This window comes from Adiantum capillus-veneris, chromosome 23, assembly GCF_014529385.1.
Source record: "Adiantum capillus-veneris isolate H3 chromosome 23, ASM1452938v2, whole genome shotgun sequence".
In the NCBI taxonomy this organism is placed as follows: domain Eukaryota; kingdom Viridiplantae; phylum Streptophyta; class Polypodiopsida; order Polypodiales; family Pteridaceae; genus Adiantum; species Adiantum capillus-veneris.
This window is the reverse complement of record NC_140953.1, coordinates 95397623-95417008: the sequence shown is the minus strand read 5'-3', so window position 1 is coordinate 95417008 and position 19386 is coordinate 95397623. Positions and strand designations below refer to the sequence as shown.

The following is a 19386-nucleotide window of genomic DNA, read 5'->3' as shown; positions in this document are numbered from 1 at the left end:
CCCTGCATCCAAAGCACTTCCCCTCCTTGATGAAACAAGCTCTCTCCTTAGGAGTGAGTTTGGGTCCTGTATCTTTCTTTTCTAGGTTGCTCTTCCTCTTTCTACTTTCATTTGTCGAAGTCTGTTCGGCTCTTTGTGTTATGATCTCATCGGTGGGTAGGTCAAACTGCCAGAGTAAATGGCAAAACCCCGTTTCGCATGACTAATCGACTCCTAAATGAAAGCTGACTTTTGTTCCAAACAATGATCTCGGATCTCTGTAGGAAGACCCAAGGTGAACCGCTAAATCTGTTCCTTGAACGAGATCTTCTTAAATGAAGAGGCGGGTAGAAAAGAGCTCCAGAATCTCTCGCAATAAGCGTCCACTGTATCCTTCTTGATCATCCGAAGATGGTTCCAAGCAGTTCGTATGTCGCGTTCATACTCTCGAGTCAGCCATGAAGAAATAAAAAGCCTCTTGAATTTCAGCCATTTAACTCGCGCTGTCTTGTTTAATAGAAGCATAGACCACCAAGTTCGAGCATTCCCCTTAAAGTAAGAGGCAGCTCTCCGAATCTTAAGAGTGCTCTAGCCTCTGAGTAACGCCCTCGCGTGAAAACTATGTCAAACTGTTGTACAAAGGACAAAGCCTTCGAAGCATCTCTATAACCAGAAAACGTGTCAAATTTAATTGACTGTCCAAAACTCTCGAACTTTCTTGCTTTTGTTTTCCCGAAAGTCATACTGGTTGGCTTTGTAAAAATTCTTCTTCTTTGTACAAAAGCTGCTGTCATCAGAGTCCGAACTATCTGTAGACGAGTCCTTGTAGAACTGTTAACCACCGGGCGAGATTTAGACTTCTCTGCCTGTTTCTTGCCCTTTTCAAAGCGTTGCTTTTTGCTTCGCTTTTTGTCTTTTCTGTCTTCTTCGCTCGAGTCGGATGAGCTAGAAGAACTGTCAAAAGAAGAAGAAGAAGAAGAAGAAGAATTGGTTACTCCTTCAAATCAAACACGCTTCTTCTGCTTTCTTGCCTTTTCAAAAGTAGACTGACGACCTAAATAACCCCAAAAGTCAGTGTCTTTCTTTTGCTTTTTGTCATGCTTTTTAGCTTTGTTTTGCGCGTCAAAAAGCTGAGCAATTCGTGCATCAACCACCTCTTCTAGTTCTTTCTCTGTATACTTCTTGGGAGTAGGAGGTTTCTTGAGAGTGGGTTTTCGGGGTGGTTTTGTGGTCTTTTGCCACTGCGTGTGCACCTCATCGAAAAAAGTATGGCTCATATATTTTGCAAATTTCGGATCCTTTGCAAAATTAAGCTTCATCTTTGTTGCATCGCCAATCAATTGTCGACGCTCCATCTCGACGCTCCGCCGGAGTAGGCCGAGGCGGGCCATACTCCTTGCCTGAATCTTCGTTGTGATCCCTTCCCGCATCTCCAAATGCAGAGGGAGTCGACTGATCTTTGCCTGAAGCCATAGGTGTCGCGAAAAAGGATCAGATTTCCCGTAGGAGAGAAATCGGCCGCGCTTTGATACCACTGTAACAGACTTGGACACTCCAACTCGAGAATCTACCACGACACCACAAATAATCACTTCAAACAATTCACAGTTCACAATTGATTCGACACTGGCCCGACGTAGTTCCGTGCCTAGAGATATTGGCCCTATAGATTGGCGCCCCTTTCGGTATTTCTTTTTGTATTAATCTGTGTTCAAAGTACAAGAGTGCGGGCAAGCGCTCACACTCGGACTCTGTGTCCAGATGCCCTGAGTTGTGAGTGGCCTACCCACTTATTTAAAGAGTACAAGGGATGCTAAAATCAGAGCCCCCAAAAGCTGGAAACTAAAAGCCTTTAAAAAAATTAAAAGCAAGGCTCTCTCTCTCTCTCTCTTGTTGTAAATTAAAGCAAGGCTTTTACAAAAAAAATAAAGCGCTCTCTGCCTCTATTCAACTGCGTAGAATAAAGCAAAAGCCAAAATCAGCACTCTGCTTTTCCGTGAAACGCGGGGGTCCGTACAACTGCCACGTCAGCCTGCGGGCATGTCCGTACTACAACACCACGTCAGCAATTTCGGTGTGTGTGGGTCTAGCGGGGAGCCAGGCGGATATGTGTGTATCGACAGCAGCCACGTCACCCACTTGTGACACCCCGTCTAATGGGGCCCAAGTGACATAAATAAAATAAAGCAGGACCCACACACATACACACACACAAAGACTAGCGTAGCAGTTGATGACGTCGCAACTATACGGAAATCCGAAAATTGCGTTGACATGATGACGTGGCAGACTGTATGGATTTTCGCATTTTGCGCTGACTATTGACGTGGCAGTTGTGCGGAATTCCGTGATTTACGTTGGCAGCTTTTTGGCATTGCTTTTGGACCAGAACCTTTTGAGTTTGAAGGCTTTTCATGTAAAATTGCTTTTGGGGCCTAGGGCCTTTAAATATGAGGCCATGGGCTCATTCTCGAGCATGCTTCTAGACAAAGGTGCAGAGTCTGGAGTATCAGCTTGTATTGTGTTGATGCAATATAAAGAAATATCGAAAGGGGAGCCAAGGTTTGGGGCCAATACTCTCTGGGGTGGAGTTCTGCCACTCATCGTCGCGTGTCGTCTCTCTCTCTCAGTTCAATTGTTATTGAAGTGCTAAAAGTTTGTTCAGTCTATTCTTTTCTATTGGCACGTGGTGCCCGTCTCGTGACACAGCCCCAAAATCGGTCTAACTCAAAAGCAAAAGTTCCAAAAGCAACTGATCCTCAAAAACTGGTAAAAAGCAACCAAACGCAAATTACAAAAATCCGTACAGCTATAACCGGCCTGTACAACGTAGAGGGCGGTACTATTTCAATTACCTGTTATCTTTACACAGAGCACTGAGAAGGGAAGAGAACACGGTTGCGTCCAGTGACTAGAATGTCACTGCGCACACGAGACCGACACCCTGTAGGCCCCAAAGACTGGCGCCCCTTTCGGTATTTCTTTATTCAAATTAAGGTAGACGATCCGACCACTTCGCACAGGCTTTCACAAAGCTGTCCAAACCTAGCGAGGGCTGAAAACGCAGGTTTTCGACCTGATTTTGGCAACATAACCACGCAAAAACCCCTGTAGGTCAAAAGCACTTGTCTAGGACGGATTCCCTTGCTATCTAGAAGCTTTCTGGTGAGCTGTCACAGAAATTCAGCGGGCTGTAATTCCCTGTTTTTCACTGCCGGGTGCCCAAAAGCCTGTACACGCATCCCAAGGCTCTCACGAGGCTCCCCCGGTGTTCCCTTGCAGTTTAGGTGCGAAACCCTAAACCTGCAGAAAAACACAGCAGGCTGTAATTCGCTGTTTCGGATCGTTTTTAGCGGAGCAAACACGCCTACGCGTGTCCCAAGGGCTCCCGCACACAATGGGACAGTTCCCCTGTGAATTGGACGAGTTTTCATGCAAGAAAACTTTCCGAACTCGCAATCTTTCGCGATGGAACTGTGCGACCTGTGGGGGATTAGCAATTAGCTAATCCGGTTCCTGTTCAAAAGGCTCTTGCCTTGGTCAACGCGCATAAACCCCCAGAACTGTACATGTTCATCTGAGTAGCCCAACTAGTGGGGCATTACCATATGTGCCAAAGGGGAGAGAGAGATGCACGAGAGCAAGTCATCGCGCTACATGAGACAGAGGAGAAGGCAAGCTTTCCATTAAAGCTGTAGACCTGCACCCACTACTCACACACGCTGTAGCTCACTTATGAGTCAAATCAGCCTCCTCTCTCAAATTGGGCGCCCCCTCTTGCTGATGGAAGTGGAAAACTGCACCAGGAGCCGCCATGTGTCCAGTTTGCCCCTTTTGAGTTAATTCTCTAGTTCCCACTGACTTATAAAGTTATAAGTGACTTTCCGAGTGGCCCAGACTTCATTTGGCGCACACAGGCTTCTATACTCATCAAAATTCAGTGCTAATTGGCCCGACCAGTCCCAGACTGACTGACCCAGACTCCCGCTATGAGGAACCTATTCGGCCGCAGCCGTTTCACACTGGCCATGCAATGTCCACTTGCACCTTTTCAAGGGTTCCGGGGGAAACGAGTAAAAATAAAATAAATAAAAATATCTAGTACTTATTTACGAAAGGCAACAGGAAAAATACACCTCCTGGTGACACACCCCACCCTTGAAATACTGCAAGCGACCTCGCTTGCATGCCAATAATACATGCGGCATCTGTTGATATCACACATATTCTATGATGGGAATCCAAGATATACATGCTTCCGGAAATGTAGCATTGGACGATTAAACAATCCCACCAACCTGGCTACGACACATATATCAAGCATAGAAGCCTTCTAGTGTACTCTGAAGCACAAACTTCTCTAGCTAAATTCTGTATGGAAAGAGTAGATACAATTGCTTAACTACTCTCTTGAGCATCATGAACCATGCTCTTGCCTTGCTCCAAAAAGTCTACATCAAGTCACTGTGGGTTCCATCTGAAAGGCTTCAAGATACAATTGCAATAGCTGAGGTGAATCAAGCAATTCAGATTCTTCCATCCATTTGGCATCCAATGATGGATAGTTCTTGAACTTCACCAAATAGCGTCTTGCAACCTTTCCTCTAACCTTTCTTTCGTTATGTGCCAATATCTGTTCAGGAACAAGGATTTCATCCAATTCTTCCACTTCGGGTTGTTCCTCATCAAGAATATTCCATGGCACACTACCAACAAAGGGTCTTAGAAGGCTGACATGAAAAGCATTATGTATTTTCCAGCCTTCTGGTAGCTTTAATCTGTAAGCTACATCGTTGATCTTTTCTGAAATCTGAAAAGGACCATAATATCGCATACTGAGCTTAGGAAACAAGCGTTCCTTGCCTTTCCTTTTCCTTAACCTGGCCTTTTCAAAGCGCAAAAGCACCCAATCACCAAGTGAAAATACAAGTTCACGACGGTGACGATCAGCAGCTTTCTTTTGCTTAGCCTGAGTCTTCTCAAGAGCAATCTTTATCTTCCTGTATGTTTCATCCATATCTTGGACATACTTACTTGTCTGCCTCAAAAATCTTGTCCTTAGTCTGCAAAATGGGCGGGACTTTCTTCCCTCCTTCCACTATCTCAAATGGTGCCTTACCTGTTGACGTATGCACAGTGTTTTTGTAAGCATATTCAACCAATGGAAGATGGTGTTCCCAAGTTGCCTTGTGCTCTGACACATAACATTTGAGCAGGTCCAGGACAGTAGAATTTGCCTCTTCTGACTGTCCATCAGTTTGCGGATGAAACGAAGAAGAGAACTTTAGCATAGTGCCCATGTTCTCAAACAATGCCTTCCAGAAAAGACTCGTCATACGTGGATCCCTGTCACTGACAATTGACTGAGGCATCCCGTGATATTTAAAGATATTGCTCATGAATATCTTGACCATGTGTTCTGGTTTTATCTTCTTCCTCACAGGAATGAAATAGGCTAACTTACTGAACCTACAAATGATAGTCCAAATCCCATCATTGCCTGTTTGCGTCCTTGGAAGGTCAAAGATAAAGTCCATTGCTATGCTTTCCCATGGCCTATCTGGGATCGGCAATGGCTGCAACAATCCCGGTTGCTTTTGTCTGTCAAATTTGACTTTTTGGCATACTAAGCAGGATCTTACAAATGTGTCAACATCTTGACGCAAAGCTGGCCAATAGAAGAATGCCTCAACCCCTTTCACTGTCGCATCAATTCCACGATGCCCAACATAAGGTGGAGCATGACTTTCCATCAAAATCTTGGGCCGTAACTGTTTGGTAACGCATAACTTTCCATGCATCATGAGAACGTCATTCTTAAGCATATAGTGCTCTTGATGTTGCCCATCAACAAGCTGGTCATAGATCCTTGCAAAATCTGAATCTTCAGCATATTGTGTCTTCATTTCGTCTAGTTCACAATGGTACGGAATTGACACTGCTGAAATTTGGGGCTTTCGTGACAACGCATCAGCCACCGCGTTCTTTTTCCCTTGCACATGCACGATCTGAAAATGAAACATTGACAAGATGTTTGCCCATCGCATGTGCTTCTCAGACAACTTCGTCTGTGTGAGAAAATATCGCAAGGTTTGATGATCCGTTTGGACAACAAAATCAGCCCCCAGCAAATAGTGTTTCCAACTAGTGAGAGCATGAATTACTGCCAGCAATTCTTTCTCATAGACTTGCAAGTTCCTTTCAGTCTTCAAAAGAATTCTGCTCTCATATGCGACTACTCGTCCATTCTGCATTAGAACTGCACCAAGACTATGGGCCACACGCATCACACTGAACCACAAAAGGTTTTAAAAGATCTGGCAAAATGATTACCGGATCTGAAGTCAGCTTCTCTTTCAAGTGTTTGAACGCTAAAATTTCCTTGGCTCTCCACTTGAAAGTAACTCCTTTTCCTTGTAGTGCATGGAGTGGAGAAGCAATCTCAGCAAAATTTCGGATGAACCTCCTGTAGTAGGAACATAAGCCTAGAAAGCTTCGGATGTCATGCACGGACTTCAAGTCTGGCCATGATCTAATTGCTTCCACTTTAGCCGGATCCATATGTACCCCATCCTTTGAAACAATGTGCCCAAGGAAGTGAATTTCTTGCAAAAAGAATTCACTCTTCTTCGCATTAATGGGTAGCCTGTTCTTACGTAACTCATTGAAAACTGCAGTCAAGTGATCCCTATGCTCCTCTTCGGACTTCGAATAGACAATCATGTCATCAAAGAAGGTACCCACGAAGTTTCTATGTGGTCTAAAAATTATGTCCATCATTCTATTAAACGTGGCCGGAGCATTTGTGAGACCAAATGGCATAACAAGAAACTCATAGAGACCAAATGTTGTCATGAACGCAGTCTTATGGACATCTTCTGGCCTGATGCGTATCTGATGGTACCCACTCTTTAGGTCTATTCTTGTAAACAATGACGCTCCCTCAAGCCGATCGAGAATGTCATCTATCCTCGGTATGGGGAACCTGTTCTTGATGGTATTCTTATTCAAGGTGCGATAGTCAATGCACATGCGCCATGAACCATCCTTCTTCTGCACTAAGAGTACAGGCGAACAAAAAGGGGATGAACTGGGCTGAATCAGCCCCTTCTCTAAAAGCTCGTTGACCTGACTCATAATCTCTTTCTGTTGGGCTGCACTAACCCTGTATGGTGGTCTATTCGGTGGACTAGAACCTAGCACAAGATCTATAGTATGATCCTCAAGTCTCTCAGGAGGTAACTCCCCTGGCAAAGAGTCCGAAAAACAATCACTGAACTAGTCAAAAAAGTTGACCTGTCTTTATCTAAGGTAGACAAATTAGATACAACTTGAGGTACTTCTTTTGCAAAGATCAAGTACGCAAAAAGATGAATCGATGATTCTTTATTACAGATGAAATAGCAGAAGCAGAAACAACTGGAACAGACTCGCCTTTAAGCTTTACATCAAGGACATGAGTCTTTCTCTATGTACAAGGGTAATCTTTTTGTTGTAAGTATCCACCATAGCATGCAACCTGTAACACCATGGGATACCCAATAACACATCACAGCCCTCAAGTGGCATAATATGAAATTCTTCTGCATCCACATAGCTCTGAATGTGCAGACAAAGCTTTCCCAAAATGGGAGTAACAGGCTCTGAATGACCTGGGCATGCCAAACCTGCTTCCCTTGTCATACCCATCTCCTCTGCACAAATGTCCAACTTTGATGCCAATTCTGGTGATATGAAATTTGCACGGGCTCCTAGATCAAAGAAAACCACCACTGTCTGGTCTCTAACTTTGACCCAAGCTCTGCACAGCTCCGTGGCATCTGTGTTTGGCTGGTCTCCAACCAAATCTAGAACAAGTCATGCACTTGGCTTTGGCTTCTTCCCTTTATGGTCTGACTTGTCATCCTTATCCTGTGACTTCTTCTGTGGGCATTCATTCCCAAATTGTCCTTCCTGTTCACAAATGTAGCATTTCTTGGCCTCCCTAAGAGCTTTCCGTTCTTCAAAAGTCTTGCCAGAAAAATGCCTCTTTTGTCCTTGTCCTCGTCCCGAAGAAGACTTAGATTGCTTCTTGGACGTATCACCTTCTTCAGTGGAGGGCTTCTTTGTGGGAGGCTCAGAAGGCTTTGCTGCAACATTGCCCTTGGCTGAAAACTGTTTGCCCTGGGACCCTTTCTTGTGGCTGTTAAATCCATCGGAATCTCCCTTCGACAGATTGCTGGCCACTCTTGCATTCTCTATCAACTGAAACATATTCATGATAGTAGTCTTTGTGCAGTAGTCCCTGATTTTCTTGGGCAATCCGCAACAGTACTTCTCAATTTGTTCTGACAATGGCACAAACCTATAAGAGGTGACTGGCAACAATGCGGCCCAAAACTGTTTATTGTACTCTTCCAGGTTCGCACACTGTTTAGCATTCAACTCGTGCCATTCTGTCATCACATCCACTTCAAAAGTGTTTGTCAGCCATGCAGGCGCAAAAAGCTGTTTGAATTGGACCCGCGTTGTTGTGGCTTGACCTTGGTTCAACAATGCGGTCCACCATTGAAGCGCATTCCCTTTCAAGAAAGTGGTAGCCTTGCGTATCTTTGAAGATTCCCTGAAGTTTCCTCCAGCATAAGCTGCATCGAATTGCTGTATGAAGGTCAAAGCCTTCAATTGATCCTCAGTTCCTCTGAAAGTTTCAAACTTCGCTCCCTGCCCACCTTCCTTGTAATCCTTAAGCTGACTCAAAGGAGCCACATTATCATAAACAGGTGCCTGTAACAGTGGTGCTCCATGATTGTTCATTCCAGCACTCGCATCAACTGTTTTACCTGTGGTATCTGCATTTGGTACGTATGGCTGCAAAAAACCAGCCATACCAAATTGTGTTCCAAGCACTCGAAACTGGCCATAGGCACCCTGAAAACCTGGTTGGACACCCATGTTCGCGTACATAGGGTTACCCATGCCTGTTTGCATTGTCCCGAACACATTCCCTGGCATATAACCTGTGGAAGGTCCAGCCATAGCTTGAAACACTGAACCACCTCCAAAATAACCAGAATAAGTATTAGGTAATGGAAGGGTCTGACGCATAGCGTGTTCATTACTCCCTTGACCATTCACAAACGGTTCCTATCCAGCTAAAGCAAGTTGCTTTGGATCATTGGACACCGCTAGTTGCTCAACCACATGGGCTTTCCCTCGAGCATCATGAGTCCTCTGCGCATTGGAAATCTCCTTTTCCTGCAACGGCTCAATCATGCCCTGTGTAGGAGGGTGAAAACCCTGTGTCGGAGCCTGTAAGAACTCCTGCATCCTTGGGTTGTTAGCCAACTGCTGAAACATGTCCATGCAACAACGCAGTTGAGTTCTAAACAACCTGTCCTCTTCTTGAAGAGTTGAAGGAACTTTCTCCGTGCCATGTGAGGAAGATCCCTCTTCAGGTACTTGGTCTCTCTTCTCTGCCATAACGACAAGCTCTGTGTTGCTTTCACCCACAACAATCCACGCTGCACTTTTTGAAGAAAAAGTGACTATCCCGTCGATGGAACCATATAACCAGCTTGTACAACGTAGAGGGCGGTACTATTTCAATTACCTGTTATCTTTACACAGAGCACAGAGAAGGGAAGAGAACACGGTTGCGTCCAGCGACTAGAATGTCACTGCGCACACGAGACCGACACCCTGTAGGCCCCAAAGACTGGCACCCCTTTCGGTATTTCTTTATTCAAATTAAGGTAGACGATCCGACCACTTCGCACAGGCTTTCACAAAGCTGTCCAAACCTGGCGAGGGCTGAAAACGCAGGTTTTCGACCTGATTTTGGCAACATAACCACGCAAAAACCCCTGTAGGTCAAAAGCACATGTCTAGGACGGATTCCCTCGCTATCTGGAAGCTTTCTGGTGAGCTGTCACAGAAATTCAGCGGGCTGTAATTCCCTGTTTTTCACTGCCGGGTGCCCAAAAGCCTGTACACGCATCCCAAGGCTCTCACGAGGCTCCCCCGAGTTCCCCTACAGTTTAGGTGCGAAACCCTAAACCTACAGAAAAACACAGCAGGCTGTAATTCGCTGTTTCGGATCGTTTTTAGCGGAGCGAACACGCCTACGCGTGTCCCAAGGGCTCCCGCACACAATGGGACAGTTCCCCTGTGAATTGGACGAGTTTTCACGCGAGAAAACTCTCCGAACTCGCAATCTTTCGCGATGGAACTGTGCGTACTTGTGGGGGATTAGCAATTAGCTAATCCGGTTCCTGTTCAAAAGGCTCTTGCCTTGGCAAACGCGCATAAACCCCCAGAACTGTACATGTTCATCTGAGTAGCCCAACTAGTGGGGCATTACCATATGTGCCAAAGGGGGGAGAGAGATGCACGAGAGCAAGTCATCGCGCTATATGAGACAGAGGAGAAGGCAAGCTTTCCATTAAAGTTGTAGACCTGCACCCACTACTCACACACACACTGTAGCTCACTTATGAGTCAAATCAGCCTCCTCTCTCAAATCGGGCGCCCCCTCTTGCTGATGGAAGTGGAAAACTGCACCACGAGCCGCCATGTGTCCAATTTGCCCCTTTTGAGTTAATTCTCTAGTTCCCACTGACTTATAAAGTTATAAGTGACTTTCCGAGTGGCCCAGACTTCATTTGGCGCACACAGGCTTCCATACTCATCAGAATTCAGTGCTGACTGGCCCGACCAGTCCCAGACTGACCGACCCAGACTCCCGCTGTGAGGAACCTATTCGGCCGCAGCCGTTTCACACTGGCCATGCAATGTCCACTTGCACCTTTTCAAGGATTCCGAGGGAAACAAGTAAAAATAAAATAAAAATATCTAGTACTTATTTACGAAAGGCAACAGGAAAAATACACCTCCTTGTGACAACAGCACTGCCACGTCAACGGTCAATGTGAAACGCAAAAATTAGTACAATCTACCACGTCAGCATGTCAGCGCAAAACTCGGAAATCCTTACAGTACTGTCACATCAGTTGTTAGCGCAAAATCAAGGATTTCCGTACAATCAACCACGTGATCACTTTGCAGTGTGTCTGGGTTGCACTGCCACGTCATCAATTTGTGACAGTCAGTATCCTTGAAATCTCAAAAGAAATCAATGACTTTATTCCATTGAGATAGCCTGTGCTAAAGAAGTGGAGTAACTCCCCTCTTGTGCAGTCCTCACTGCACCAGATTCAGCTGGCTGATTCATCGGTAACTATTGGAATAGTCGGTGCTAGACCAAAAGCTTCAAGGTAAAGCTCTAAAACTTGAGGAGTATTTGCTAGGTCCTCCTCCAGTTGCAGAAGACCTAATGCCTTATGCCTGTCAAACTTGACCTTTTGGCATACTAAACAACCGCGAACAAACTCATCCACATCATTTTTGAGCCTCGACCAATAGAAGAACTGCTCCACACCTTTCAACGTGGGTCTATGCCTCGATGCGAAAAAAGTGGACAGTGGCACTCTGTTTAAACCTTGTTTTGCAATGCTTGTGTAACACACAACATATTTTTCTCCATCAGATAGCCTTCCTTGAGGAAATAGCCTGCAACTACCTCCCGACTATGTAATCGATTGAAGAAGTCTGCAAAATCTAGATCTGTGGCATACTAATCTACCATATCCTCAAAGTTGTGATGATGAATCGCCGAAATAGCGAAAATCAATGGCTTGCAAGACAATGCGTCTGCCACCACGTTTTTTTGTCCCTACACGTGGACAATTTGAAATTAAAATTGCGACAAAATGTTTGTCCACCGTATCTCCTTGTTCGAAAGTTGTTTCTGAGACAAAAAGTATTGCAAACTCTGGTGGTCAGTGAACACTGTAAAATTGGCTCCAATTAAAAAGTGTCGACACTGAATAAGAGCATGGATGACTACCAAAAGCTCTCATAAATCCGTGCCACCCGTTCTGGTCATGAACATTCTGCTCTCATAAGCTATAACATGGCTGTCCTGCTCCCAGACTGCAACCACAGGCATCACAATAAACTTCAATAATTTTTGCAAGTCTGGTAACACCAACACTGGACCAGGTGTCAAGGTGTCAACTTTTCTTTGAAAGTCTTGAAGGCTGTAATCTCAGCTGATGCCCCACATAAAAGGAACCCCTTTTTGCGTCAAAACATGCAAAGGAAAAGCAATCTCCGCAAATTTTCAAATGAACCGCCGATAGTAAGAGCCAAACCCAGAAAGCTTCGAACTTCATGAACACTCTTCAAATCTGGCTAATCTCAAATGGTCTCAACCTTGGCCGGGTCCATTTTGACACCCTCCGCAGAGACGATGTGTCCCGAAAAGTGTATCTCTGGCAAGAAAAACTCGCTCTCCTTCCCATTAACCACCAATCGATGTTGCTGTAGTGCCTAGAAAACCTGTAACAAAGGGTGTATGTGCTTTGCCTCACTCTTGGAGAATACGATGATATCGTCAAAAAAGGTGCCCACAAATGGCCTATACACCCGAAAAATCTTGTCCATCACCCTATTGAATGTTGCAAGAGCATTTGTGAGACCAAAAGGCATCACCAAATACTCGTACAATCCAAAGGATCTCCTAAATGCGATCTTGTAAACATCTTTAGGAGCAATCCTGATCTGATGATAGCCCCTTTTCAGGTCGACTCTGTTAGAACATGTAGAACCCTATAGCATGTCCATGTATATCATCGATCCTGGGTATTGGAAACATGTTCTTGATGGTGATTTTGTCAAGAGCCCTGTAGTCAATGCACATTCTCCAAAGATCCATGTTTCTTTAACACTAACAACACTGGCAAACAGTAAGGTGATGTACTAAGTTGAATGAGACCCTTCTCTAGAAGCCCTTTCACTTGGTTCATAATTTCCTCATTTTGGGCTCTGCTAACTCTGTAAGGTGGTCAATTCGGTGGCATGCCATCGGGAATCGAATCAATCATGTGATCTTCAGGACGTTGAGGAGGTAACTCTCCTGGTAAGCCTTGAGATGATTCTACTAAAGATTCACTGAAAACCACTGATTTGATGGTACTCTCAGCACTAGATGTCTCCCTTGCCACTACATAGTCTGAAATTTTCCAAACATGCTGAAATTTTTCTAGCTTGTCCATAGCAAGGTAAGGACAATCACCAACAAAAGCGTTCATGCAATAATGACTCTTCTTAACACGATGTGTACATGTTTTATGGTAGCGAAATAAAGAAGCTAATCTCTTCTACCACTAGATCGCAGCAAGTTCCAAAAGATTTCAAAGATCATCAGGTGTACAGATTTGCTCCTCCATAACCATACGCAAAACAGAGAATAGAGAGGACACATGCCCCATTAGTGATGTTTAGAACCACATTCTGAACACTGATTTGTGTATTTTTGCAACCTAGCCTTCCATGCTTGAAGAAACAGCATGTGCACTCTCATTTTCTTAGCAATCCCCATAACGCTGTGAATACTCATACCAAAAAGCTACTGCTTCAAACACCGTAATCACCCAATAAAGGAGGAGGAAACTGGCCACATAGGATTACTGATGAAACGGAAAGAGAACTGATAAAGGCTCCTATGAGATTGTAGACAAAATGACCAGTAAGAAATATGTGTAATCTGCTAGTCAGCCATAGCTATATCTCAAGGACATCACACATTCGATATGTAATGTTACCTCTGGTTGGTCAATCAATCGCCTTCAAAAGAGGGAATGACTGCCATTTGAACCAGGTAATTCGAATGTTTTTTTTTATGCAACCCCTTACTCATTTATTCCCCACAAACAAAGTGAGATCTCTTCTAAATTTTCCAAAATAATTTTTAGGTTCAGGAATAATATCTCACATTTTTGCTCATGATTCTCACCTTGAATCTATTGATTCCCGTCCATACATCTCAAGAATCAACTTCAACTCGTGCTCACTCTCACGAAGAAGCCTCACCTAGTCATCATACATAGTTGTTAGAAGATAAAGGGATTAGCAAACTTTGACTGCACTGAAATACAGGAAAAACACCTCATCTTTGAAGGCATTCACTTCCACAGATTGGCTTGCAACTTTATCTGCCAAATTCTTGCATTCTCTTGTCTGCAAGAAACAATCCTAATTTGAACATGCCTCTTGAGATGAGACTTTAGAGATCAACAATCCTTCTTTACCTTTCTATCTAATACTGCATTTAATGACTGGACCTCTGCTCTGAGTGCGTACGATCCCAATGCAGCCTCCTTGTGTTGATTTAGCTGCTGCTGCATCATCCGCATTTCTTTGTGTAATGTTGAAACCATGACTTTATTTTCGGCAACTTCATCTTTAGCTTCTATTCATGACAAGAAACATGAACAAAATCAGGTGTCTCTTAGTGTCTAAAATAAAAGCAATTGCAAAGACACAATCACATAACAGAATGCCTATATAGAGGTAACATCTGAACAACTATCTCTGAAATTGTGGTATGCTCCAACCTGAGGAAAGTGATTCTTTCTCTAGTTTAGCTTCCAAAGCTGTTGTGTCTGAAAGGCATTTCTCTAAGTTAGATTCTAACTCAGAGATCCTAGCCTTCAGCACACACTCAATTTTTTGAGCTGCTTCGGCTGCCTCTGCCTTCATCACAGCATCTTTTTCCAATTGCAAGCAATGATCACGCTCTGCCTACAGAAACGAACTAAACAACAATGACAATACAAAACCAAAAACAAAGCTCACGTGCCTTTTAAGAATGAAAAAATTCAAGTGATAGTTACAGTACTTCCTTCTTGTAGAAATTTAGTTGTGCTTGATCCAGCTCTTCTTTTAAGCGCTGAGCTTCCTCAAGCAATGAAACATAGGGAGCAGATGATTTTATGTAAGAGTTGTTGCTAAGGGATTCCTGAATCACGTGAATAGAATCAAGCCAAAAAGCAGCATAGCAACAACAAAACTCAGAGATGTTGGCCATGGCATGCAACACAAACCTGCATTTTCAGAATCTCCTCCGAAATGCTCAATTTTTCTTGTTGCACAACCTTTAACTCATCAAGCCTCTGTAAAGCCAGACTCTGAACCACAATAACAATCATGTAAGAGGCACTACACGCATTAAAGCTTAAACTCCAGCACTAGCTCGTAAAGCGAATCACTTTACTTTCTATAGACCTTTGCCTCAGACAATGCAGTTTCCAGTTCCTTGCTTTCTTTTGAAGAAGTGTCTCGAATGCCTGATATTGATCCTGTCGGATTTGATTGGCAATCCTTCTGGTTCCTTAAAGCAGCCAATTTACGACGGCTTGTTTCAAGGTCAGCTAAAGTCTCCTCTATGTCACCTTCAAGCAGAAAACAGCATCAACAATGGTTTTTTGAAGGGAAATACTAAGAATCTCCTAACTTTTGCACCTTGCTCCAAGCATTTTAAAGATCATATTAGTTTTGCACCTTTTAAACGCTTTAGCTCCGCTTGATCTCTAGCATGATGGTTTTGGCATAAAGAAATTTCTGCAGCTAATACATTGTGCCTTGAATCAAGAGAATTCATCACAGACTTCAGAAGCCCAATTTCTGTCCTCAAGTCTTCCAGGATGCTTTCTATCTGCTGTCTGCAATCTGTTACATGACCCAAAACAAAATCTGCACATCTGTTGGACAAACTCCTCTGAGTAACACTCTCTCATTACAGAGACACTGGAGAAACATTTGAGGTAAGAAAACAAGAAACAGACTGCCCAGGTCTATCTGAAAAGGTCTTCTTTGCGACAATGGGTCGTGAGCCATCAGACATTCAAACACTTGAACACATAAACATAAAAAGGTATAGAGTTCAAACTGCCGTCACCTTCCGTTGAAGTTGCAGCATTAAGAGACAATGAAAGATCTTCATTCTTTGTGTGCTGAGTCTCTATGGCTTCGACTACATTTTCAACCAGTCTCAGGGTGGAAGCTTGCCGTTGCTCAAGTGCTCCTTCAACTGACAATGTGCCATTACTGGTGCCACTGTTCTCGACAGCACCACCATGAAGAAGCCTGTGAAGAAATACCTCTTCAGGTGGAACTGAGCCATCCACACTCTCTGCCCAGTTGGAAATCATACATGTCATTCATTACTGGGAAAGGTTCCATTACTAATTACTATGCATTCCAAGCTATACCTTCAGAAAAATGTGCTGGCTCCAATAATCTAAGTCCACTACTTGGAGCATTGGCCCTTACAGAAAGTAGTTCGACATTGTCCACTAGCTGCAAAAACACTCAAAAGAAGGAAGTTTATGGCAAAGAAACCAACCACAACAAACAGACAGAATTTTATGAAGGCTAAATAAGGACTTCTCTAATGTACATCCACCAAATACATGCATCGACAGACACATCCATGTATACATATGTTCTTATCAAGGTTGCATCCCCTAAGTATATTTTAGCATTCGATCAATACTATGTGTAATATACTGTACCCATATTTTATACACATAATGAATTTTGGAAAACCGTGTCAAAAAATACTAAGATTCTGGACAAAAGATGGTAGCAACAATTCTTCTTTGATTTGAAAAAAAAAAGTAGATATTGTGAAGTAAAACATACAATGTACATGATACACAGACGCGCACACACCTTCACATACATAATTTTATATGCCTGGATGGACGTTAGGCATGTAGAAGACATGGATGTTTGTAAAATGCATACATATGCACATAGGCATATGAGTTTACTATTTATTTTTCTATTTTCATTCTTGAATTATTTTCCATGTCGATTGCAACAACCATAACTATATGTCAAATTTCAATTATTTCACATGTCAAATGTAATGTACATACCTGGAAGAATCCAGGAAAGGCCCAGATACATGTTTAAGGAACGTGCAAGCAATAAACTCATGGTAATCATCCATATGACAATATAACCATCTGATCAGCTCGATCATGCATAGTATTGATTGACATCCCTACTAACATCATCATTACCTAATAGTGGTTATAGAACTGGATAACTATATATGCTTCTACACACACACACGAGCCCTAAGCATAAATAAATATGAAGGTTTGCATACTCAGTTCTATCATGACTCAAAAGATACGGGGCAAACTCAGCCACAATGAGGCCTAATTATAAGCATTATAAAGGAAGCACAAAAAACCAGTGTATACAGATGTCTACATAGAGACACACAATCTATTGATCTCGACAGAAATCATGAACATTGTATGTGTTTTATGTATATGTACACAACCCTATCGGATCAGGAAGACCAGGTCACAGACTCGATAACATGTACAAGACACAACCGAGCAATCCATAACTTAGGTTTATGTGCATGCTCTTTGAGATTTCCATAATTAAAAAAACATATAAGGAACATAGAATCCTGTAGCTTTCCTTTAACTTAAAAGGTTTAGCTTGTGTTAAGACATGGCTTGTACAAACTTTTGTATCAAATACAGTGCCATGGGAACACTTAGGTTCCGAGTTTCATGAACACAAAAAACCAACAACAATGAGAAAAAGAAAGCTAAATTGGACAAATGAAGTCGTAAGTGCAAGAGTGACACGTGATAATGTCAATAGCCACATGCCCATAGGGCCCAGTCCATTGTGGCTCGTAAAAGGCCAGCGTATCACTGTATACACCTAGAAATCAAACATATGAGGATCCTAGTTTTTAACATAAAGTTGAAGGTCCCCTAGATGCTTTATAAATTAACACAGACATATAGAAATCATATGAGACATGTCTACATAAGATTTTTGTTGGTTGATATTGTAAGAAAATCATCGAGAGAGCCCTGTAAGGTTGATACTCGTACTTAGGAGCATATATGTTAGAAATATTATTGAATGATTATTATCAGTTTATAAAGGTTAAATTTCACCAATAACTGACTTGAGAAGTTATAGTTTGTATATGGAAAATACCTCATCAGTCCATCATGTTCGTCAAAAAGGACCCTATTTGAAAATGAGGATATAGTCCCATCTTTCTACAAACAATCTGTAGTAAACATAGCGTTTGTTTTCTTGAGGAGTTGAAAAAGTTAAGTGTTTCCTCACTGCTCATGGATAGTCTTAAAAGCCACAGAAATGAAGTTTCCTAGCTACGGTGTGAAGTTTCCTACAGCAACTTAGAAGTAGCAAAATTTCACACTAAGCAGCTAACTCCTCTCATTATATAAGATTTTCAGCATATAGTGTGTTCTTAGCCTAGTACCATGCATTCCTGCATTGTTATCACATTGTTATGTCTCCTTGCAACAAAGGAAACCCGCACAAATGTTAAGCATGCATTTGGCCTGCTGAATGCATTAAGAAGGAAAAATAAAGTTACATTTTACACTTTTTTTCAAAATTTGGCAAAAAGACACGGAGAGAGAGAGAGAGGGTGTGGCTTACCTCTTCCCAGGCATCCTGAATGGATGCGAGGCTCTCATCATAGCATGTTTGCTTGTTCTTTAATTCTTGACATTCTAGCTCCAATGCATGAATCTCATTTCTTTGAACATCAAGCTGCTGTGCAAGCTTATGATTCTCATATTGAAGCTCGGCAGCATCCACTTGCTGCAGAAAAGAAAGGAGTTTTAAATCTCTGTGTCTGCATGTATGCGTCTACATGTGCATACGTGCGCTTTTCTGTGAGACCGACTGGAGAGGGACATATTTCAAACCTAAGTACTTGTGTCTGTGTGTGCAAGGCTTTCATTTATGTTGGGTGGGTGCGTGGGTGCGTGGGTGCACAAAGACACCAACCTTCTTCTCTTCCGATGGTGGCAGCGCTTGCTTTTTGGGCGAGGACGATAGAGTGTTGTTGACATGGCGACGCTTCTTCTCTGGCTCCTCCTTGCTGCCCATGCCGCTGCAAAATTAGCAATGCTCAAGTCTCCCCACTCATAAATGTTGCTACAACCATTTGAAGACTTGCCGTCCCACCTCTTGGGTGGAGAGTGGACACTAGCCTAGAGAGTGGCCCACAAAAGTTGTGCACATGTTCTGCAAGCTCCACCTTTCAAACCAAGCACCATAGGTTTTCTGGCCGAACAATTTGCAACTCTAAGGTTCAGGCCCACAAGAGAGAGAATATGAGCTTTGTCATAATAATCAATATCTAATTCTCCTAAATGATTTTCTCATGTTAAACTAATCATTTAATATGGGGAAGTGCCAGGGGAGAAAAAGCTAGGATATTGGTTAAGTTAGCAGACCGGCCATAGTAGGGATCCAAAGGAGAGAAAATAGGGATCCAAAGGGGGGGCCATCTTCAAAAGAGCTATGTGCAACAATGGGCTTAAAAGACCTTAAGGTTCAGCCCATTAAGACTTCCAAAATGCTAAGGTTCCAAAATTCAAAGGTTGTGTCCAAAGGTGAACTTTAGGGAAAATTGGATGCTTTGTGTGTGTCCCAAAAGTCTTTGTCAAGCCCTACATAGGAGGGGGCGAGCCCAAGAGGTAGGGGATGAGAGAAAAACTC

At 43.1% G+C, this 19386-nt stretch overlaps 1 protein-coding gene across 2 annotated transcripts in view; it reads right to left on the bottom strand.

The window, feature by feature from the left end:
- Window positions 1-18828, bottom strand: part of LOC147428204 (E3 ubiquitin-protein ligase BRE1-like 2) — a 40699-nt gene extending 21871 nt beyond the window's left edge. The window contains exons 1-12 of one of the 2 annotated variants that reach the window (XM_086496406.1): window positions 18670-18828; window positions 18316-18480; window positions 16071-16158; window positions 15758-15991; window positions 15361-15552; window positions 15085-15251; window positions 14904-14987; window positions 14699-14818; window positions 14415-14601; window positions 14109-14269; window positions 13966-14037; window positions 13814-13890 (exon numbers count right to left, since the gene is read on the bottom strand). In XM_086496406.1, coding sequence (XP_086352532.1) covers window positions 13814-13890; window positions 13966-14037; window positions 14109-14269; window positions 14415-14601; window positions 14699-14818; window positions 14904-14987; window positions 15085-15251; window positions 15361-15552; window positions 15758-15991; window positions 16071-16158; window positions 18316-18480; window positions 18670-18771 — 1649 coding nt within the window. In that variant the 5' untranslated portion in view covers window positions 18772-18828. The remainder of the gene's footprint in view (window positions 1-13813; window positions 13891-13965; window positions 14038-14108; window positions 14270-14414; window positions 14602-14698; window positions 14819-14903; window positions 14988-15084; window positions 15252-15360; window positions 15553-15757; window positions 15992-16070; window positions 16159-18315; window positions 18481-18669) is intronic. The other variant, XM_086496407.1, reaches the window with a different exon arrangement.
- Window positions 18829-19386: the final 558 nt, after the last annotated feature.